The sequence below is a fragment of the Artemia franciscana genome, chromosome 8 (assembly GCF_032884065.1).
Source record: "Artemia franciscana chromosome 8, ASM3288406v1, whole genome shotgun sequence".
In the NCBI taxonomy this organism is placed as follows: domain Eukaryota; kingdom Metazoa; phylum Arthropoda; class Branchiopoda; order Anostraca; family Artemiidae; genus Artemia; species Artemia franciscana.
In genome coordinates, this window is record NC_088870.1 from 52,478,579 (window position 1) to 52,503,067 (window position 24,489).

Consider the following 24,489-nt stretch of genomic DNA (forward strand, 5'->3'; position numbering starts at 1 on the left):
ACACATATGAATCTTTTTTTGATCAGAGTCTATCGCTATTAACATTAAAAACTAAAATCAAAGCTCTGCTAATTAGTAAATATTGAATTGTGAGTAGCTCCAGGCCCTGCAGCTATCGGATAAATAGTGAGAATACTTTTAATAAATGTGTTTCTGCATTTATTTTTTGGCGTGAGATAGAGTGAGATGTGTGATGACATCTGTTTCTTCTGGGTTTATTTGTTTTTACTGTTTGTATTGTCGCCCGGCTTTCGAGCCAGTCTCCCTGCCGGGGATGTTATGTGAATAGTTTGAATATGTATAGTTAAAGAATCATAAAGAACTTGAACTTGAACTAGAAGAAAATCCTGTTCCCTGACTTTTTTTAAGTTGGATAATGTCAACAACAATATCCGTTTTGTTTTGATTTTTACCACAGTTTTCCAGTAGCGGGACAATTTTGCGCTCAGGTTGTAAGCTGTGTAAGCTTGTGATACCTGACTGCAATGTTTTTTGTATTTGTTTGTTCTACCCACCAATTGAGCCTAAATGGCACGCAATAATTTTGAACATTCTTTTCGTTCAATCAGCAATTCTGAAATATATTTTATAAACAAAAATGAAAGGAAAATATTGGAAGAAGAAAAAAATAATATGATGAAAATAAATATGAAATAAAATGAACTATATCTTTAATTTTAGAAGATTATAAATAATTCCGGTACAGTTGACTTCGGTAACTTGAAATGCGCGGCACCACAATTTTCTTCGAGTTGTCTATAAATCGACTTATGAATATTAACTTACAGAGAGACAAAAAAAGAGGTAAAGAGGTACAAAATCGAATTTACTCCTATATCCACTCAAAAGTTAAAAATAACTTTATTAGTGTATTATATAGACTTGACACATCAAGAATTTACTCTTAAATGTTGATAGTAACCTTTGTTTTTTGTTTGTTTTTAATATTCTTAATATTAATATTCTAGTTTTAGTATTCTTTGTTTTTAAACAAAGAAAATAAAAATGCAATCCGATTGTTTGAATTTTTCAAATGGAAACTTACTCAATTATGAAAATTAGGAATTTAGAGAATTCAATTCTTTATGAAAAAGCCTTCATTTACAGCTACAAAATTTTCGCTGGTAGCGGGCCTTAAGTTAAAAAAAAATAGGTGAAAAGTCAGTAAAGATAAACACGTGGTATCTAAGAAGTTATGGATTCATTTCGGAGGTGCAGTTGTCCTCTGGAATTAACAGACTTTTGACGTTTGAACTTTTGTGAATGAAAGGTGTTGTCAGGTTTAATTAATTATGTTTGCTTACCAATTTTCATGGTTCAACGTGGCAACACAGTAAAAAAGGCGGTACTGATAAATAAAAGTTCAAACAGGGATAAAATCCTTTTAATAGACAATGGTAAGTTTCACAAAAAATTACTAGATATTTCGGTTACATATGCAGTGACCGTCATCAGTAGTTATACTAAACAATATTACTACTTAGTATTTTAGTATTACTACTGATTACTACTAATAATGTTTTTGTTACTTTGAGTCATCCTAAATGGCAGAAAGGTCGGGTTGCTTGAGCTCTATTTTTCTGAGCACTACATATGTGCAAGTAAGATAAAGTCAAAATTAAAAAATGACATTCCTTACAATTTTTTTGGTTTTTTAAACAATCTTTTCGAAAAAAGCTGTTAATAAAGAAGTCGTTCCTGCATGAAATTAAATAAAAAGAAAGCTGTTTAACTGAAAGTAAGGAGCGACATTAAAACTTAAAATGAACAGAAATTATCCCGTATAAGAAAGGGGCTGCCCCTTCCTCAGCGCCCGCTTTTTACGCTAAAGTTTGAATCTTTGTCAAAACTCTACTTTTTTAAATAATAAAAAACTTTAGCGTAAAGAGCGGGGCGTGGAGGAGGAAACAGTCCCTTTCAATTACGGAATAATTTCTAATATAAGTTTTAAAGTCACGCAAATTTTCTCAGGCACGTAGCTTTCGCTGTGTAACACTAAACTTAATGAATTACATATAATTGAAATCAACATGATAAGCCAATTCTTTTGATATATCTGTTGATGTCAGAATTCTGTTTTTTAGAGTTTACTATTGAACGAACTGGTTGATTGTTGACCAATCAACAGATTTTCCCAACCGGCAATGGTTATGCAGCTTACAGCTTTTATTAAATTATTTTTAATAATTTTTATTTAAATTATTACAGAAAAGTGGTTGTCTTAAAGCACTTTAGTAGCTCTGGGGTGTTCAATTTTCAAGCTCAATATCTCAACAGCTTTAAAGAACTTATTCACTTTAATCTTATATAGTTTTAAAATTGGTAAGCAATAAAAGTTTTGAAATATTACTTCTAAAATATAAAATATAAAATGGTAAGCAATAAAAGTTTTGAAATATTACTTCTGAAATTGTTTAAAATATATGAGGGGGCAAAAATGGCTAAAATAAAACAAAAAACATTATCATTAAAATATTGTGTTGCCTCATTAAATTGTGTTCTTGTGAGTCTTCAATTAATCAATGTATTGCTCACTTGTCCAATTGATCATTTCTAAGTGGGCTAACAATACAAATTAGATTCAATGGTCTAAGTTCAAGCATTTATATATCCACTGCATCCTTGCTTTCATCAACACAAAATTCCTCAATCTCTCTCAAATCAGTCAATCAAGTAATTAATGATTTATTATTTGACCAGTTAATAATTTAAGTATATTCTGATAGAAAATTCTCTGATAATTTATTAATTGATCAATCAATTAATCACAGTAGGTTTAATTTTGTCAACGTTCACAACTGTTTCATCTTTGAAACAATTTTGAACACTTTCTTGATGACAAATTTTGATCAAATAATCGTTCACAGTGTGTACTTAATTAACCAATCAATAATTTAATTATTATTAATCAACCAAGTATATTGACAATTCTACCAAATTAATCAATCAAGTAAGCAATATATTCATTAATCTATTTATGAATAAAGCATACTCAGAAAGAATATCTCTGTAAGTTAATGAATTAGTCCTTGATTAATCAATTAAAGAATCATAACCAATTGTATTTATGCCAATATTCACCAAATTTCACTTCTAAGCACAATTTTCAGAATTATGAGCACCTTTGTGACAAAAATCAAGATAAATTAATGAAGCAGGACAATTCCCGATCAATTAATAAATTAATTAATCAGTATTAATCAATTGATTCAATTAACTAATAAGAAAATTGATCACACAAAAATACATTAGTTAATGAAAGAACAATTTATTAGCAGGTTCAGGAAGATCCCTATTAATCCATAAACCAATCACCTATTAATCAATTGACCAATCGTGTTCGCTTACATTTGTATTAACATTTTGATCAACTTCATTCCTAAAACATATTATAATTTTTAGAAGATTCTCGAAGATTAATCCTGACCACTTCAAAATTTAAAGCCATTGATTTATTAAGAAATCATTCATTTAATAAATATTAATATGTCAAATAATCAATAATTTATTATAATTAATAAATCTTAGTAAGAAAGAAAATTCTTTGTTAATTAAAGAATCAAGTATTAATTCATATTTTTCTCACTGTTCCCTAATGTTTGGTTCTAAAACAGTTTGTAGGATATTCAGCCCCTTTTTAATGATTAATCTAAATAAATTAATCAAAAGGAGCTTCTTCTTTAGAAAGTAATCCACGATACAATCAAAAACCAATTAATTAATTCATTAAAAAGTTAATGAGAATCAGAAAGAAAACTCTCAACGAATTATCCCTAATCTATCAATTAATTAAGAATAGTCGCTTATATCTGTGTTAACGTTGTGACAAACTTCGTTCATAAGAACATTTTGCAGAATTTTGCACTGCTTCTTGATGAAAGTGAAATTTATTTTATAATTTACATATATTTATTTACAAATTAGAAATACAAGATACATAAATATGGTATTGCAATGATTATCTAATCTAAAGAAGAATTAGCACCTGTACCTAAAAAATCAAAATTAGTTTCAAGTCTTTTTCGTCTTTGTTTGAAACTGAAAAGTTTTTAAAATACGATCTAAGTTAAAGGGCTTTTTATTTCCTTTAGTATTCTTTTTTACCACCTTAGCTCAGAAATGAGATGTTTTTCAAAACATTACTTAAGACAAAAGGGTTTATAACTATTGGCCTTTGTTTCATGATTTGTCCATTGACTTAACGTAGCATTCTTTTTTTACCGTCTTTTTTTGAAACTGAAGAGCTTTTCAAAATAGTTTTTAAACCAATTTTTAAGCCTTAATATAGCATTCTTTTTACTGTCTTTGTTTGAACCTGAAGAGGTTTTCAAAATAGTTTTTAATCCTTAATGTAGCATTCTTTTTTACCGTCTATATTTGAAACTGAAGAGCTTTTCAAAATAATTTTTAAGCCAATTTTAAGCCTTAATGTAGCATTCTTTTTTACTGTCTCTGTTTGAAACTGAAGAGCTTTTCAAAATAGTTTTTAAACCAATTTTTAAACCTTAATCTAGTATTCTTTTTTATTGTCTTTGTTTGAAACTGAAGACGTTTTCAAAATAGTTTTTAAGCCTATAATGTAGCATTCTTTTTTACCGTCTTTATTTGAAACTGAAGAGCTTTTCAAAATAATTTTTAAGCCAATTTTTAAGCCTTAATGTAGCATTCTTTTTTACTGTCTTTGTTTGAAACTGAAGAGCTTTTAAAAATAGTTTTTAAACCAATTTTTAAGTCTTAATATAGCATTCTTTTTTACCGTCTTTGTTTGAAACTGAAGACGTATTTCAAAATAGTTTTTAAGCCAAAATGGTTTATATTTATTGACCTTCGTTTCAAAATATGCTCCTAAACTTCACATAATTTTATTTTTCACCGTCTTCACTTTAAACTGAGAGGTTTTCCAGAATATAATTTCAGACAAGGGAGATTAAACTTATTACCCTTTGTTTGAAAATATTTCACAGATGAACTGAAATGCGAAAAACAGACACTGGAGATGATCAAATAGGCAAACCTTGGTATTCTATCTATGAACCCCCCCCCCCATCTATTGCGTTACAGCGCACCTTTGATTCCGTCCCAATCCCCCACCTATTGCGTATTTTTATTACGTTTAATGACCGGTGACTAAACATGTCTTGTCCTGCGACCTACGGCAGTACGGCCTGACTTCAGATCAGAAGGACCACTAGGATCCACTACCTAGCTCTTGTAGTAGATTCTAAACCCCCCAAAGCCCTTATTGCTTCCTTTTAAAAGAATTATCCCTCACAACATTTTCGGCACCTAGATAAATTGTGTTTTAAGGTTGGTATTCTTAGAAATCGACAGATTCATGAGATCCTCCCCCAAAGCATCTCTTTCGTGCCAACACCTCCCGCGACAAGTATTTGAACCGGTACCTAAAACTCAGCCGGTAATAGCCCGACATATGCGTTATGCAGATAGTTTTGGTCCTTCGTTCGTAGAAGTTTTTACTGAAACGCTCACCATAATAATTATATGATAATATGCTCAACAACTATATATATATATATATATATATATATATATATATATATATATATATATATATATATATATATATATATATATATATATATATATATATATATATATATATATATATATATATATATATATATATATATACGTTTTTTTAGTTAATTATCTTTTTATTTTTTTCAATTTGAATTTAATTTTTGTTCATTTTTTTTAGTTCATTTTTTTTTAAAGATGACAATGGGTGTAGCTGTGATTCTTATATGTTTAGTGCATTACGTTTTAATCTGACAAGAACTGCCACTGATTCACATGACCGTGTAAGGGGTTTAATAATAAAAGCTTTTGAGTAAAAATGTGCCCTTAAACTTCACATGATATTCTTTTTGAAGGTCTTTCAATGATACTAAGAGGTTTTAAAAATGCTACTCACGCCACCAAAAGGGTTTAGATTTATTAGCCTTTGTTTGAAAATATTCCCATTGACTGAACGTAGAACGGTATTCTTTTTTACCGTCTTTGTCTAAAATTGAGAGATTTTTCAATATGTTGGTTAAGCCAGAAAGTTTTATGTTTATTGATCTTTGTTTTTGAAAGTATACCCCTAAGCTTGCTGTAGTATTCTTTTTTACCGTCTGTGCTTGAAACTGAGAGGTTCCCCAAATGTCTTTTAAGTAAAATGGTTTTGTTTTTTATTCTTTGTTTAGGGATAACCCCTAAACTAAATGTAGCTTTTTTTAGTTTCTTTGGGTAAAACTGAGAGGTTGAAAAAATGTTTTTTTTTTCAGCCAAAATATACTACTTTTACAAGATTCTTGTTCAAAATACACCTGTAGAGGAGGTCAATTAGGTTCAAAAGACTTTTTTACGAGATGTAAATCTTACATGAAAGCAATAAACTTAAAAGAATATTTACAGGCTAATTGAAGACATTCGGGTATTTTAATGTATAAAAAAACACGGCAAAAAATGAGACGTAAATACTCTTAGATTTGAAATATCTTTTGGAGTAAAAAAGGTGATATAATGAATTTTATAAAAATAAAATTTACTTTTTTAATATCTTGAAAACTAAATAAGATAAAATCAAATGATTAAATTTACATAAATAAAAGGAAAACAAGTGAAAATAACCGAAGAAGAAACGATGAATCAGATTAAACCAATCAATAGAGCTTAGTTTGACGGAATTTTCTCTTAGTATAAATTCCTGCCAAAAAAATTGAATAAATAATTTCAAATAAGGACAGGTTTTACGCATAGAGGTAGTGGAAGGATAGGGGGAAGACACTTTTCGTTCAATAAGATTTTATCAACATTTTATAGATTTTACTGCGATTAAGCCCAAATTTTGATCTTAATGATGCTTGTTAAACGCAAAAAAATTAAATATGTACAAAAAATTTTTCATTGACTAGTTAGTAATATTAACAGAATTGACTTTGATAAAAGTCAAGTGGCAGTGAAAATAAATCAGCAATTATTACAATTAATAAATTTATTTGATGCAGTTGACTGTCCCATTTTTGCAATGACATTGAAACTGAATTCCACCTTCTTCTGATAAAAACTGTTCTCCGTTGCTTCTCAAGATACCCTGAAAAATAAATATTGCAATAAATAAATATTTTAAAATAAACATTATTTTATTTATTTAAAAAATAAATATGATATATTTAAATATGTTAAACATATAATATATAACGATTAGCATTTGAAAAGAGATTAGGTATAAGTTGTATGACGAAGGGGGAGACTCGGACATCCAGAGATTTGGATGTTGCAGCATTCTGTCATCAATTTCTTCCCCAAAAAAATATTATATTTAAGTTAATTACTAATTAATTAATTTTAAAAATTAGTATTTAAAATGAATTTATTTGTTATTTTTGTTAATAAAATAATGTTTAGCCGATTAAAAAAAAAGTTTTACCAGTGCCTAACGCAAAGTTGATTTCCTATCATAACGTTGCTTGGAGTCATATCCGACATCCTTCTTAAACTTTTACATGATTTTGAGCTCAATGAGCTCATTTTAATTTTGATTTTTATATTGAGGTCAATAATTTTTAACTTAATAATTTTAAGCTCAAGTAGTAAAAAAATTTTTAATGGGCCTGGGATAAAGTTTTCCAAAGAACTTCCTGATCATTTGATGTTAATCAAGACGCGGCCTTAGTGAGGGATGCGCCCCATGGGTTTTCTCTCTGTTTACTGCCTGTTCTGATAATCTTCTATCCCTTTCATTTAAAAAAAAGTTTTGGAAACGATCGGGGCAAATAGTAGCCTGTTATTCAAGCAACACTTCAATGACCTTGAAAATTTGTCAAGCTGACACTAACATCTCTTAAAGACTTGCCCAAAACACTGTTTAATTAAAAAAAAAGTTGTGGAGGCAATTGGGCCAAATAATAGCCTGTTACATTTAAGTGTCAATAAAATCATTTACAATAAAAACACAAATATTGGTATTTTCGTTCACCTGTTAATGTAATAAACAAAGCTGACAATGGAAATATTTATATGTCACTTAAAATTTTTAGCATTGAAAATATTTACTAACAAGAATTTGATATGTAAACAAGATTATTATATAAATCTGATAAAAGTTAATATAAATTGCTTCCTAGGCTGAAACCATTTCACTTGTAAATAAGAAGCTTTTCTAAGATTTTTATGTATATCTTGCATCAAGCAAAACAATGCACATCCTTCTTCTTCAAATCATACTGCACGGGCGGGGGAGGGGGGATACTTTGCGTCGGCTTATGCTGACAAGTGGGGCTTTCTGATGCATCCTAAGTAAATTTGTATGTATCCATTAGTTCTGGAATGCAAAACTAAAAGTTGTACGAACTTAGCATTAAAATATAAATATGTTTGTTTTACTTCCCCAAAGACATGTTTTTAGTATCTTTGAAGTTTTTCTGTTAACCACTTTATTTGACGAACAAGTCACTTCCTCAAAATGTCTCGAAAAATGCGAAATTATTTCGGGAAGCCGCTCGGTCGGATAATTCTAGGGAGAATGTCCCCAACTCTTCCTTAGAAAACCAAAGGTGTAAAAAATTTTAAATTCTGTACATACATACATATGAAAAAGCATCTTTTTGTCAGCAAATCCTAAACTTGTCAAGCAAAAAGCTCTAAGCTACCGAAACAAAAAAACAGACGTTCTTTTTTTTCCAGTTCATGCAAACACTCCTATTATCATTTTTCACTTTATGACACAGAGGTCCTTCGGTTAGAGAATAGAGCAACGCTACGCAACAAAGGCGTGTTTCCACTACACATCTTCTATACAAACACGATTTAAAATCAAAACTATTAGCTCACGGAACAATGTTGCCCAAACTCGCTGAAAATAATTTAAAAAAAAGTTTTGGAGTATTATCCTTGGACAATCTTTCAATAGCTAATTTAAATCTTTCAATGATGCTGATGCATAAGAGTTTACTTATTGAATCCAGAGAACACCACTAGAAAAAAAGAACACTACCCAAAAGAAAAATCTAAAAATTTGAAAATACGGAATTACCATGAAATTCCTCACCGGATTACCTCGCAATGACATTACCTCATTAATATTTTGTGATATGGAATGTACCCTGAACAGTAGTTTTATTGAATAAATTACTTTAGTAAGTCCCAATGATATCATAAATTTTAAAAAAGAAAGATAAAACGCGAACAAAATAAAGATATATCAAAGCTCCATTATAAAAGTTCACTAAGAGACGTTCTATGAGTCTATAAAAAATAATTTTACTACACTATTAGGTGTAAAGTCTTTTCTAAGCAAAATTACCGTGATTACTGAGAAGGAAAAGAAGAAACACTATCTTGAAAAGATTTTGCAAATTCAAAAATAAAAGTTCAAGTACTAATATTATTCTAATTCGTCAGTAATCGTTTGAAACTGGATGGGTAAATTCACAATCTTTTCCTTAGCAAAAATTTTTATCTTTTAAAAAACTTTTTTTAAATAACAAAAAGATTTCCAGATTTAGAAATTATAGAATAGTCACATTAAAATCGAATAATTTGTAACTTGTGTAAATACGAAATATGTGACCTGTAACCGATATTGTCTAACTACTCGTCGAATCATTCCGAGAATAATGTGATTAAAGATTTTAACACTCGCTCACCTAGTTAATAAAATTCATTCAACTTTTTTTTTTCGGCAGTTAATGATTTGGGCCGTTTCGAAAATTGTTTTTTTACAGAATAAAATAGTTTCGCTTTCAGGTCAAAAACATTTCATGGGTTCAACGTCTTTCGTATAGGTCCTCCCCCCCCCCAGTTTTAGGTGATGTTCAAGCACAGAAAAGGGTAGAAATCCCACGAGAAAAAAAATAGAATAATTCCAAAAAAAATATCGGGTCCAATTTTTTTTTCAGTTTTAAGTCGTCTTCAAAATATGCAACTGAATTTTAGAAATTCGGTATTTTGATAACCTAAGCCACGGTAATCATGTTTTTCAGAACACAGCTATATTTTCCATAAAATACTCCTATTGTTAGTGCCTTTTGAAGTTGTGCTCCCCCCTTCTTCGGAATAGATTCCTGCATCAAAGTACGACCTAAAGTTTTTCATGGCCGAAGCTCTTTCCAACAGGACTGAGCATCCCTTTTCGCCTGAAAAATATGTGTATTTAGCAAAATTACTAGAGCAAATTCCGGCATAATATTTTTCTCATTGTTGCAGAAAGAACAAGTCGAATCAAAATGTATTTTTAAAAGGTAGTTAAGATATGTAAAAAATATTTAAAAAGAATACTTAAAATATTTGAAAGATATTGAAAAATATGTTTCAGAAAAGGTATTTAAAAAGAAAAAGAAATTTAAAAATATAAACTGGTGCATTTAGAGTTTGAAACACCTTAAGTCCTACAAATATTAAAGTTTCACAAGCAATTTGGACAATTCCTAAACTGGGCAGTTGTAAAATTAATAGTTTATCTTAAGTTTTGCTAAATTTCACAAGTGACAAAGTTTCTTCTTTTCATTAATAAACTTAACATACTGACTGTTTACTAACATAAGCTTCATATTTTATTCTTTTTTTGGAATTCTGACTTGTTAAGTTATTTTATGTTGCTGTCCCAACTCACAACTAACAGCATCCTTTTATTTTAAATTAATAGATGGCAGTACTAACTAGCTTTTCTAGACTAACATAATTCATTCTCTAACCCGAAGTTTACCCTGAAATAGCATATGTGGAATTGTAAAACATATTTCCACAAAAGCTGAAATTTAGCAACATACTTGAGCAATTCAAAAAAAAATTAAAGAAGCATTTAGTTAAAGGTTACAAATGTTAAAAACTGTTTAAAGAGAAAGGAGTTCAATTTTTTTTTCGTTGAATATTAATCAAATTAAATAAGTTCATGTAAATAAATTTAGTTAGAATTAATGCTTGAATTCTGAAACTACAACAATTAATTGAAATGTAATTGATCATTTTTTTATATTTTAATTAATTGAGGTGGTTGTACATTTTGCAAGGAAGGGTGAAACCCCTACTGTTAAGGTTAAAATAATGTTTTGAGAAAGCGTTTAGCTGGGTCGAAGAATGAAGTAGGAGTGGTACTGAAAGCTAATGAAGCATCTCTTATGGTTATGGGTTTCAACGTACGTTTTGTCACTGAGCAACGCGGTTTGGTTTATATATGTCCTTGTTAATTAATTACTCAATCTCAAAATTAATTACTTAATTGCTAAATAAGCCGACATATTCTTGAAACCTTGAACCACTAAACGCACTGGTGGATCCAGGGGTCGGGGGACCTTAGACCCCCAAACCAATATTTTTTCTGGCGTCTTCATTCCGTTTTTTTTTCTGTTTTCACTTTTTTTTTATAAACTTGTCAATTTGGTCCATTATTGGCATCCTTGTAACATCCCCCAACCCCAATATTTCGCTCTAGATCACTTTTGACTAAATGGGACAAGAGCTCAGCTTCAGAAGGAAGCTGGGCTGATATTGAACTCAGAAATACATCTATTAGACATAATAAATCCTAGTTGTTTTTTCAAAAGTTCTTATTTCTCAGGCACCCAAAGGTACCAAAAAAGTTTCATTCCTTTGAAATGAAAGGAATGGGTTCCTAAACGGTGACGTTGGAAATAATCTATCGAAATGCTTAAACTTAGCTCAATGCTTAATACTTAAACTTAGTTAATTCTTGTCAAACGAGTTGATGGGTTTCGTTACGTAGTTCGGATTGAGAGTGAAATTTTATCAAGTCTTCCGAAACAAGGCTAAATTGTAAATACATATAAGCAACAATACAAGTAGTTTATTTTCATTGGTGCATAAGCAGGAAATATGTATTTATTTTAAACGACATTTTGCACGCTAAAAAATTTCGCATTTATTTTAAAGAAAATTCCATAAGCTTTTACTTGCTAGAAACACGATTTTGGTGGCTGGAGACAAGCTTTCATCTATGTAAGCACAATTTGCCGGCCAGAGGACATTTGTTATTTATTTCAAGCTCAATATTTCTAGGAAGAGGAACAAGTTTTTCAAATCCGATCCGAAACAAACTAGACTGGATGCTCACCCAGAAGAAGACATTTCTTGACTGAAAATGCAACTCCAAAAATAAGATTTACCTCCGGTTACTCCTCCAACTCTACTCATTATGCTGCATACGAAAATATCGCATGCCAGCTTGCGTTTTTAGTCTATTTTATCTGATTCGCTATAAATTGCAAAGACACAAGATATGATTGTATTTTAGTCATAAAATTTTAGACTTAGAATCAGAAACTGGTTAAATTTTATGTCGTCAAGGCTTACAGATTTTTTTTAAAGGTACAAACTCTTTTGCAAAAAGTTTTTGAAAAGGTTTGACTCTTTTGCAAATTGTACTTAAGTATTTTTGTTAGTTATTATTCATCACAGCGATACTTTTTACACGATTGTGAATACTAGCGCTCACACAGACATCAGAGTATTTTTTCTGATTGGCTGGTGAAAATGTTAAATTTTTTTTTCCAAATTATCAACTCAATTGTCACCTTTGAAAAAAGAGTCACAACCAATCACATAAAAATTTTACCAAACCTTCCTTTTAGTGAAATGGCTTATAATGATTGTGGCAAATCGTGGATACTATACGGGAAGAGCGCTAACTCGGCTTTACTCAAATTTTAGTGATCATTCTGTACTTGTCTGTACTGGTATTCGGCCACTTCTGTTCGGCCACTTCGGTGATCTAAAACGTATTCGTATAAATTATTACAGGTACTGCAAACTCCTTTTATATCTGCCTCGTTCTTACTGGAACACAAAACAGGTTAAAAAGTATTGTGCGACAGATATTACTGGTCTTTTCAAAAAATTGTGTGCCAAGGTAGCTATTGAAGCGCCTTATAGGCTAGGGTGTTTTCATCGCCTTATCCGTCTTTTTTCTGTATGTGATTAACTTTGTTTCTTGTTTTTCCTTTGCTGTTTTTCTTTTGTATTTACTCCGCTTAACCTCTGTTTTGTAAAGTGGGTGATAAATAAATTATTAATACTGAGATACTCCCCCTTATACATTATGCTCACCTTATGCATGGTGATGTAAAATCACCATTAACGATCATTTATAGAAATATTATTTATAGTTAGGATTTAAACCTCAATTTACAATGCATAATTAGATTGATTTCATACCAAGTAATCACAACTATCACATAAAGGGCAACAGCGACCATGAAACAACACACCATGAAGGCATTTTGTATCACATTCCAATGTTTTGCACACAGTTTTTGCTCCTTCGGCGCATGTGCATTCTGTGCAAGGGTCCTCATCCCAATGAAAAATCTCACCGATCTGCAATGTCTTTCCTCGGTAGTGACACTTCTCTGGGCAGTCTTTAGAAGTACATGTAATGTTACCACCCTGGAATGAAAAATTTGTCCATAACAGGTGAACACAACGCCACTTGACTTAAATGCCCTTGACGTGGCGTCACATTAAGTGGCGATTCCACCCAAGAACAAAAAATCTGTCCACAACAGGTGAACACAGGGCTAAGTGACATTGAAGTCACGAGACGCTACTTAAATTAAGTTTCGTCACGTTAAATGCTGTTGTCACTATAGAATGAAAGACATCTCCATAACAAGTGAACTTAACGTTAAATGACTTAAATAATGTTTACGTGACGTCACATGACGTAGCTTAATTCAAGCGACACGTTAAGTAGAAATCTCAATGTAAAATAAAAGATGTTTCAATAGAATATAAACACGGCGTTTTAAGGTAAGACTATAAGTTTCTTAGGCCGGGAAAATTGTGAGCTCTCACTCAGTTCCGGCCTTCGGTGCCCAGGTCAGTGCTCTTTTATATCTATACTTGGGGTTGTAGCTTGTTGAACTTGGGACTCAAAGGCATTTAAAGTCGGGATAGCGGCTTCTTAAGTATGCTACCCTTTGAATATCAACAAATAAAATAGATGACACGGTAGTACTTGTCTGTATATACAGGGAAGGACAGTCATCAACACTTTCTACCAAAAATGATTATTCAGTTCTTTAGACTTTATCTTTTTTGCGATAAGGGGGGATCGGAGCGTGGTGGATATATTACAACAATGAAAATTAATCGCATTTATTCTGCTGCATATTCTATTGGGTATTGTTTCCATAGTGCAACAGTTTTAGTAGATAAAAGCCACAGTAGTACCCTGAATACATGGAGGCACTAGTATTTCATCTGTTTACACAGACTCATTTTTCCAAACACCTGCCGCACCCACTTGCACCTGCTGCATCAAGACAACTGCTGCACCAACTCTAGATCCAAGCAGTCACGACACGGATACCAAAGAACTGACTTATGTTTTACCAATAATCATGTTCAAAATAAACTTTTCTCCAGCCGGTAGTCACAGGCAAATATCAGCTATTGACACCAGGGCTTGGAGATAAGCGCACGAATCTATTGATTTTACTAAACATTAGTATTTTATTTTTATTTCTTTCATCAAAATTTTACTACTTTAACTCCTTATCAAAATACATGAAAATATTTATATAATTGTCATACTTCAAATATAATCATCATTATATATGTTACTATGAATGTCCGCAGATTGGCAAATGTCAACATTCACCGGTGAAAGTCAGAAATATCTTTTTTTTCTCCTTGGATTTAGTCAGCGTTTCGAGTCAACTTTTCAATTTAATGCAAGGTTTGGTTAGGTTATATTAAGTTTTGTTAGGTTAGCTTAGGTTTGTAACCTATTTCTGATATTTATAACCAAATTTAACCTAGCCTAGACTAACATAACCTTGCATAACTTTAACTTAACCAGATTTTGGACATTTACCGTAATATAATATATATATATATATATATATATATATATATATATATATATATATATATATATATATATATATATATATATATATATATATATATATAATTAGAATTAAATAAAAATTATTATAAGAGCTTTCTATTATTCACCAGAACATGTAATAAAAATTTATATAAGAGCTTTCAATTATACACCAGAACATGTAACCATTTTGTCAGCCTAAATTTTGCCTTGCAAGGAGTGATCTAGCAAATCACATAATTACCGTCTGAATTATTATATTAGGTTATGTACAACCCGCAGTTATATTAATAAAATATAATTTATATATATATATATATATATATATATATATATATATATATATATATATATATATATATATATATATATATATATATATATATATATATATATATATATATATATATATATATGTATGTTTACATATGTTTTCATATTGGAATATACATTTTAATTATATATGGCATCCTGAATTAGTACATAAGTTCATACACAACAACAGTCATGCATGACCAAAAGAGTATGTGTAACTTAAAACAGCGGTAACCGTTACTAGCATCGACAAAGAATAACAGCACAATGTAGCTTTTGGCAATACTTGGTGTTTTTTCAAGCTTCAAAATCGTTTTTTTTTTTTGCCAGGAACAGGGATTAGATACTCAATACTACACTAATTTTACCAAGTACGCTAATTACATTAATTATTCTTATTATTACACTGGAAAAAATGTCAAGTGTCGCCAAATATTAGATGGCGTTGATAGTTGTTTTTTGTTGTTGATATTATCCCTAAGCTTTTGGCATGATCCTTGTCAGAAAAAAAATATGTATGTTTATTCCTGTTTAATAAATTACAACAGGGAGATGCTTATGTATGTTTAGTAATTATGTATTTGATCCTGAATTAGTAAATTAGATTGTGTAAAATAATAATTAGCTGTGACCCGTATTAGTAAAACATACCTGATGCATGTTCATTCTTGTTTGAAACATAGAATTCTATATATATTTACATTTTATTGGTAAATAACCCTGAAAAAAAAATTAAAGAAGAGACAATTATTTATTGGCTGAAATAAGAGACGAATTACAAAAATTAATTACATTAATTTATTAATAAATGATATTGAGTGATTTCGAAGTTTCTACAAGAAAAGCAAGAAAAACCAGGACTTAAATCCATTTTCACATGCGTTCCCTGTGCGAGATTTCCGCATTCCGACGGATTTAATATTTCAACGTAAAACGACAATATTGTTATCATTCAATAATTTTGACCACTTTACATGTGCAAAATTTTTTTTGGATTGAAAAAACAGGTTGGCAGGGCATTAAAAACATGGGGAGTATTAATATTATTACCAAATTTTGGCTCTACCCTATTACAAAAAATAATAAATTAATTATTTATTAATTCATTATATAGTCAGTTAACTATAATTGCTTTAATTATTAATTTTCATTCGAGTTTTCGACGGATTCATGGCTTTTCATGGCTAATAGACTTCATTGGCTACACTATGTTTTCATGCGAGCTGTCAATGACTTCTTGGGTTTTCACGCCTAACAGGCTTCATTAAACGCACTATGTTTTCATTCTAGCTTTCAGTGGCTTCATGGATTTACATGGTTAATAGGTTTCATTGGCTCTACTGTGTTTTCATTCGAGTTTTTGATGGCTTCATAGATTTTTATTGTTGATAAGTTTCATTAGCTCTATTGTGTTTTCATTCGAGCTTTCGATGGCTTCATGGATTTTGAAGGTTAATTGGCTTCATTGCATGCTCTATGTCTTCATCCAAGCTTTTGATATGACATGATAAGCAGAACTGGATCGCAGTTCCAAACTATAATTACCTGCAGTAATATAAGAAAAAAGAAAAAAAACCATTACAGACACTAGACAAATTCGCCACACATAATAATCCAAATTGATGATGATAAAACAAAAACGAAGATGATATTAATGAAAATAAATAAGTAATAATAATAAAAAATATTACATGACATCTGCAGTTTGTGCAGGGATTCTCCTTGTCTAAAAAGCTTTCTCCCTCCAAGTAGATGGCAGTGCCTACTTGGCATCCTTGGTCACATCTAGGGCAACAATCTCCAGTAACGAAAACTGGATTTGTACATTCCGCCAGGCAAACCCTTTGATTACATTTGACATCATTGTCGTCCTACAAGCAAGGAGTAAATCATAGATAAATATAAGACAATAAAATATAATACAATCAAATTACTATTATACAGCTAAATACAAAAAATTATAAATAAAATAAATAAAAAATTAAAGGTAGTGAAGCACAAAAATAAATAAAACAAATAAACAAATAAAAATGAAATAAGTATAAACAAATAAAAGGTAAAAAATTAGCAGCTTCACATTTATAAATGTTTTATCTTGGTAATATTATTAGTAAAGACGTTGGAGCAGTGGAGATGTTAAAAGTAGAATAGCCAAGACTCAGGGTGTTTTTAACAGTTGAAAAAAGTTTGGAAGAATAGGAAGATAAGGCTGTAAGCCAAGGTTAGGATATTGGAAGCTACAGTTATTACAGTGTTCGAATATCGTTCTGAAGTATGGGTGCTCCGAAAAACGGATGAAGATTTGCTACATGTTTTCCGAAGATATTGTCTACGGATTGTTCAGGGTACCTGCCTGATCAACCGTATTTTAAACAGTAGGCTGTACGAAAAGTGTGATTTGTTCCCGCTTTATAGGGCTATAATGAGAGAAAGGTTGAAATGGCGAGGACATGTCTACGGATGAAGGATGACAGATTGTCCTTTTTGGCCAACCATCTGGGGCTAAACGGAAAGCAGGTCGTCCGCGATTGTGGGCGGTAGGATGTCACAAAGAAAGATTTAAGGGAAATAGGAACTTCCTGGGAGGGTGTAAAGAGGGAGGCTTTGAATAGTTTGGAATGGAGGAGGAGCGTGTGTACCTTTTCGGCTTCAGGGGGTTTGGTGCTGCGGTGAGTTTTCAACAGTGGTAGTAGTAATAAATCTGGGCAGAGGAAAACGCACAAAAAAAGAAGTTTTTGACAGGGAAAAAGAGCTATGTCACGGTGGCAGCAGTAGGACCATGATCATACTTCAAACTTCGCCGGAACTTCTAAATTCTTTTGTTGAGAGTCCAAGAGGGGTCCGTGGGATCACCACCATAATAGGTCAACACAAAGAATCTGTTTCAGACTCTTGAAAAAGAGACTGATCTTCCCACACAACATACTGAAGAACGTAAAATTTTAAGTAAAAATACCGCCAGTGTCATTAAACAGCGAGACGCCAAATCCCAAATACGAAAAGCTAAGCGCTTAATCTTCTGAGCCTCAATAACACTGTTAGAGGTGTTGAAGAGACGGTGAACATTGTGTAGAGGTGGTGAATGTTAAGATCTATGTACATTCTTTTTCAAAATGGAGCTGCAATTTCGGAAACTACAATACTATTGCGCCTCAAAATCTTATATTTGATATTCAGTTATTTATATAATAACTTACGAAAAGGAATGAAAATGACCGATCAAAACCGCAATTACACACAGTCCATAGCAGATGTCGACATGAGATTATAATGCCTGTCTCACCTTTGGCACTGATATACTAGTCCAACTACAATCAAGAAGTATATTGAACATAAGGTAGTGAGTGCGCTCTCTACTACCTCCGTTCTTGAAACCAAATTCGTTATCAGGAGGAAAGAAACACGACCGATATCAGTGCTAAAAACACCGACACAAATATCTGCACAAAGTGCTGAGCTCCCCTTCTCCGAATTTGATCCAAAAAATTGCCTCCCTCTAGAAAAATTAAAAAGTAACAGCTTAATTTTCACCCCTATACCTCTGAAAAAGATAATCTAATATTCTTCATCTCATATAGAGTGGATCTACGAATTCACTATCACTATATAGATCTAATAATCATAAGGCTGACAGTTTTCAAACAACACGTGTCTAAAGTGTTGTGTGAAACACTAACACTTAATAGTGAAATCAAGATGCACGCTATTGTAGGTTTTCCAACTACTTAACCGTAGTAGGGCTGGAATAAAAGCTGTGATTGACAGTAGAAAAAAATGCGATCAGTTTTATCAGACTGAAATGAAGGAAATAAGGAAATGCACATTTTGAGATGTTCGGCTATGCATACAGTCAAAAACACGTTTAATTAAATTCAATTAGATTTAATTTATTACCAACGAAAACACATCTATACTACTGCTACTATTACTGCAGCACCAAGCCGTCTGAGGCCGACAGATCTCCGCACGCTCTTCCTCCATCCCAATCTTTTCAAAGCCTCCTTGTTTACACCCTCCCAAGAAGTTCCCATTTACCATTTTTGAACTGTCATTGCTGTATCCTCCCTCCCCATTTAGGGACGACCTGGTTTTCGTGTGGCCAATAAGGACAATCTTTGGGAATCTGTCATCCTCATCCGTAGAACGTGTCGTAGCCATCTCGTCCTTTCTCTCACTATAGCTCTAAAAAGTGGGATTGAACCACATTTTTCATACAGCTTACTATTTGAGATAGGGTCAGTCAGTCGGGTACCCAAAATAATCCGTTGTCAATGCCTGAAAAACATCTAGAAAATCCTCCTTCGTTTTTCAGAGCATCCACGCTTCAGACCCATGCTTGAGCACTATTATAACTGTAGCTTCCAGTATTTTAATCATGTTCTTCCAAACGTTTTCAACCGTAAAGAAAACCTTGGACCTTTCCTATTCTGATTTTGGCATCTTCACTAGACCCACCGTCCTTACTAATAATATTACCTAGGTAAGTAAAGCTGTCCACCTGATCGATCTTCTCATTACCCAACATCACCTATTTCCCTTCACTTATTACTAGTCTTCTTAACTTAGTCTTCTTGATATTAATTTTCAATCCTGCTCTTTAGCGCTGAACTCAAAAAGCCTCTTAAACTTCATTTATTTTGCTAACCTTTTTATCCAAGATGCTTAAATCATCAGTATTTATGTCTATGAGAGTTTTATTTGCCCATTTGATTCCAAATTCTCCCATTGCATTTGCTGTGCTTTGTAGGCCAAAGTCTATCGAAATGATCCATATAAATGAGGATAGAATGCAACCCTACTTAACTCCTAATTTAATACGAAAAAACATCAGCTAGACCATAAATAGTACCACCCCGTCCAAAAAAAAAAAAAACACTTGCAAATGGGTGGGTACCAGGGGCGGATCCAAGATTTGTTTAGCGGGGGAGGGGCGCAAAATATCTTACTCCGATAAACGTGCGAAAAAAGAAATACTAGCAATTTAAAGAGAACTCCAACGATTATACGCCGTAGGTAGGTTGTGGAAATGGTCGTAAATTTAATCTAAAATCTGTTGAAATCAAAACGATGCAAAATATTGATACAAAAAAAATAGTAAGTTATAGAAACCACCCCACCATAAAAAAAGATCAAAAGCTGTTCACCCTTTACGATAAATATGATATTTAATATGGCAACATGATATTATCCCCAAATCCACCACTACGTTAGGGGGGCACACTCCCCCTGTGCCCCCCACCTGGGTTCGCCACTGGTGGGTACATACACCAAAGCATTAAATAACTGAATAACCATAAAGAAAAAAGAAGAAAAAAACATAACCAATTCCTCATCGGTCCATTCAATAAAGTAATAATAGTTATAAGGGAATCAGATGCAAAGCAGGGATTATAGGGTAGATGGAAAGAGCAAAAGGAGAAACCCTATTAAATACCCTATTATGAGTACCTTGCAGAGACAGGTTTGGCATTTTGCATGGTCGACCCACAGCTGACCTTTATAATAGAATCGACTTCGATGAAAACATCCGGGTTCTGGGACAAAACATTCAGGGCAGCAGCTGTCAGCGGGTAAAACTCTGTACTGCGCTTCACAGTCTAGTGGAGGACATCGAATATCGTCACAAATAACTCGTCCTTCCTAGAAAAGTATTGCAATAACTCTAGGCATGATTGCGCTATCAAACAAAATGATAAAACAATATAATCATTTACTACCCATCTAAAATAACAAACGTCATAAAGCGTCATGAGGTCCATAAAAAAACGTCATAAAAAATTTAAATAAAAATTTGAATGTGAAGATGTAGCTTCACAGTCTATTGGAGGGCACGAATTATCGCCACAAATAACACGTCCTTCCTAAGAAATATTCTAGTAAGCACGAGAATGATTGCGCTATTGAAAAAAATACAAAATAATATAATCACCCCCGTAAAACAATAATAATAAAAAAAGTTCGTTAAACTTTAAATACTGATAATCTATTGACTCCCTGAAACAACTACACCAGCAAAGGAAAGCCCCATCTTCTTAAGTTATTTAATGTCATCTGTCTTTGTCTGGTATTTTGCTGATTTTTCACCAGTATTTTTTCTTTTTTTGATTTAATGTTTGCAAAATCTATTTTTTCTCACGTGATTGGAGCTGGGTTGACCTCTTTGCACTATAAAATACAAAAACTTGAACTTTTTAGTTTGGTGTATCACCCTACCCGGGTGATACAATTGAAAAGTAATATTGTCACAAATAAATCGTCCTTTTAGTAATGATAAAAATTCTAGTAAGGAGAGGGATAATTGTTTTATTGAACATAGGACATAAGACACTGTAGAAGGTGCAATATTTACAACATAAAATGCGGACGATAAATCAGCGAAAATTCCCTAAAACCACATGACACCAAAAAACTTAAGAAAGTATATTTCTTCTTAAAGAATTATAGATTAGAAACCTTGCAATTTTTACAGAGCCTACACTTTAATGTTTCACAGTTCAGCGTGGCAACACCGACTAAAATGTAGTACTGCCCTAAAAGTTTCACAAATTTGAAAGAACCAAAAGAAAACACCCAGAAAACTTCATTTTCTGGTAAAAACTGGCCTAAAAGGAGTTAATAGAACAAAAATAACCAAAACATAATCAAAATATCCATAATATAATCAAAGATGAAAAACAAAACAGTTGAGACATAAAGACGAAGAAGAAAAAGATGATAAACAGGAAGGAAACACAAACATTATGACAGAGTTTTATTTACTACACTAAAATGTCAACACAAAGAATAACAGGCAAAAGGGAATTAATCCGTAATTACAAAAGAAACTAGGGGAAATTGAAAGATAAAAACAAGAATTGGGGTCGATAAAACTTGAGAAAATAATCTCAAATAGTTGAAAATAGCTGTCTGCAGCGAATCCAATGAAAAGCAAAATAATCCCTGTCTCTTTTGCATATAAAAGGACTATGCAGCCGTTCATGCGGCTGATAAAAGTTCTGCCTAAATGGCAGGGCCAGATTTAAAGCTTTGACGCCACTAAGCCCAAGCGTTTTTGCCACTCTGTTTTTCGAGATTTTCGGAAAAATCCTGAAAATTTGAAAATAGTGGAAGCGCTCAGCAGAACGCAACTGATAAGCCAAAAATAATGGAAGAGAGAGGCGATAACAAACTCTCAGCTGCCATTCTTGGGAGACATCTGACAGTTTGTAAGTGGCCTTGGAATTCCTCTGCTGTTTTAAAATCACTTTTTTGTGAATAGGCGTGAAGGCGGAGTCCACCTGACACTTTGAAGATAAATCAAATCAATCCAGTTTTTACTAAAAAAAAAATCACCGAGTGATAATTTATTTCGCTCCCTTGGCATTGTACATCCCTAGGCAGGGGCCTAGTGGGCCTATTGGTAAATCCGGGCCTACTGATAGGTAGAGCTACTAAGGCTGTATGACTAACATGACTGAGGCTCTAATAGGGCTCTAACAAGGCTCTTGACTAACATTATGACTACGCGCATCCGCATAGATATATAGATAGACTGCAACAACAATTTAACCATAAACCCAACCAATAAAAGAAAATACAACATCATATACTTCAAAAGGCTTTATGTCCAAAAGTAAAGGGGGGAAGATAAACAACACTAACACTAAAGAGGAAAATGAGGAGCAGCCATCATGTACAATAAACAATACAAACACATATTTCCAACTTGACCCCAGAGACATTATTCGCGAGGGTATCAAGAATTAGAAAAATAAGGGAAAAAATCATCCAGAAATCAAGAACATTTAAAAAAAAATTCTGAAGATGTGTAGTGCTGAGGGCTGTTGGAGCATCATCGTGCAGTTGAAAATGATATGTTGTCTAGCCTGCTGCCCAAGATAAGAACGCGTGAAAGCAGAACCGCATCAGGACGGGGGGGGGGGTACTTGTTTTGAACCCCGTGAAATTTTTTTATGTCTTGTATAAATGTATAACACAAGAATAGTTTTTTTTGTGTTTTGCAAGATTTTCCTGTAGCCCTCCCGAAAAAAATGCTGGATACGGCCCTGCGAGGATGGATTTATATATTTCCCCTACAGAAAAAGGATCAAGCCTGCTTAATGAGAATTACCTATCTCATAGGAAAAAAGAGGTGGGCATAGGAATTTAACGTAGAGCTAATTCCATCATTAATTAATATTTTTGGAAAAAAGGAACGTTTTACTAAAGTGACGACATTGGGTAAATTATAGTCATCCATCTACCTAAGAGGAGTGGAGGCCTAAGATCCAGCTCCATTCAAGCGGAAGCACTAGAATGTCAACTAGACAGCCCCCTATTGTCTGGTGCCTATTTATTAGTGGGGCTGTCTTTCCTGTTAATGACCTAAGATGTTGATTTAAGAAATAAGAAACTTTGTGTGTAAGGAACAACAGTTGCCGTATTAGTTGCTGGAAAACAGAAATAAGGCAGACTCATGTCATACCAGTTGAAAAATATAGTTTTATAAAGTATATTAGTCATTTTAAATCAAAATATGTTAACCTAGATGGCATTAAAGTTAATCACCTCAATACAAGTTCCCTGAACTTATTCAGTTACTCAGAAACAGAACGGATAAGCTTATTAAAAATAATAAGGCTGATAACCAAAAAAAACATATTACCCATTTTATCCAGTGTAAATTGAATACCCAAGGGGGGCATAGCCTCCTACCCTCTCTCTTAATTAGTTGCTGGAAAACAGAACATTGTTTATGTTACCGATTCAGACTGAATGATCGCTTAAAATCTATTAGTATTCAATGATAGCTATGATATAGTAAAGCATAGCTAGTGTGGTAGCAAAATACGTTTATGCACCTTGTGCAATAGTGCTAATGTTTTCAAACTAGTGTTGATGTGTATGTAAATGAATCAGGACAAAAAGAATTATGGTTATATTTTGGGATATTCACTATCATTTTGTGTATGGTTCAGTTTTTCTGTGCACTGAAAAGGCTAAACTATTTAAGCTAGAAATGCAAAATCTCGCAGAAAAATCTTGGTATAAGGAGAATGGCTATATGTTCCGAACATTTAAAAAAAAAAATCCAGAGAACTCAAATTTGAATAATGCTATGCGAGGTCGCAGACTTTAGCTGTCGATGGTCCTTGGAACTTCGAAGATCAAAGCCCTGCTTGAAAAAATGGAGTGTTCTGTAAAGACTTACCATGCACGTGCAAGTCCTGCAAGGGTCCAACTCTGAGATAAATGCCATACCATTTCTGTATACCTGATGATCGACAACACAGTCTTCTGGGCAGTAGTCACAGCACTGACCTATGATTGGATTCGTACAG

General features: G+C 32.5%; 1 protein-coding gene across 3 annotated transcripts in view; it reads right to left on the reverse strand.

Annotated features, from left to right (window-relative positions):
- LOC136030558 (fibrillin-1-like) overlaps positions 1–24,489 on the reverse strand; it is a 134,964-nt gene that overhangs the window by 450 nt on the left and 110,025 nt on the right. For 2 of the 3 annotated variants that reach the window (XM_065709616.1, XM_065709614.1), the window contains 5 exons: positions 24,360–24,489; positions 20,618–20,809; positions 16,861–17,040; positions 13,177–13,407; positions 1,375–7,099 (listed from right to left, as the gene is read on the reverse strand). The exon at positions 24,360–24,489 is cut by the window's right edge and continues 44 nt beyond it. In XM_065709616.1, coding sequence (XP_065565688.1) covers positions 7,001–7,099; positions 13,177–13,407; positions 16,861–17,040; positions 20,618–20,809; positions 24,360–24,489 — 832 coding nt within the window. In that variant the 3' untranslated portion in view covers positions 1,375–7,000. Of the gene's footprint in view, positions 1–1,374; positions 7,100–13,176; positions 13,408–16,860; positions 17,041–20,617; positions 20,810–24,359 lie in introns of those variants that run through there. The other variant, XM_065709615.1, reaches the window with a different exon arrangement.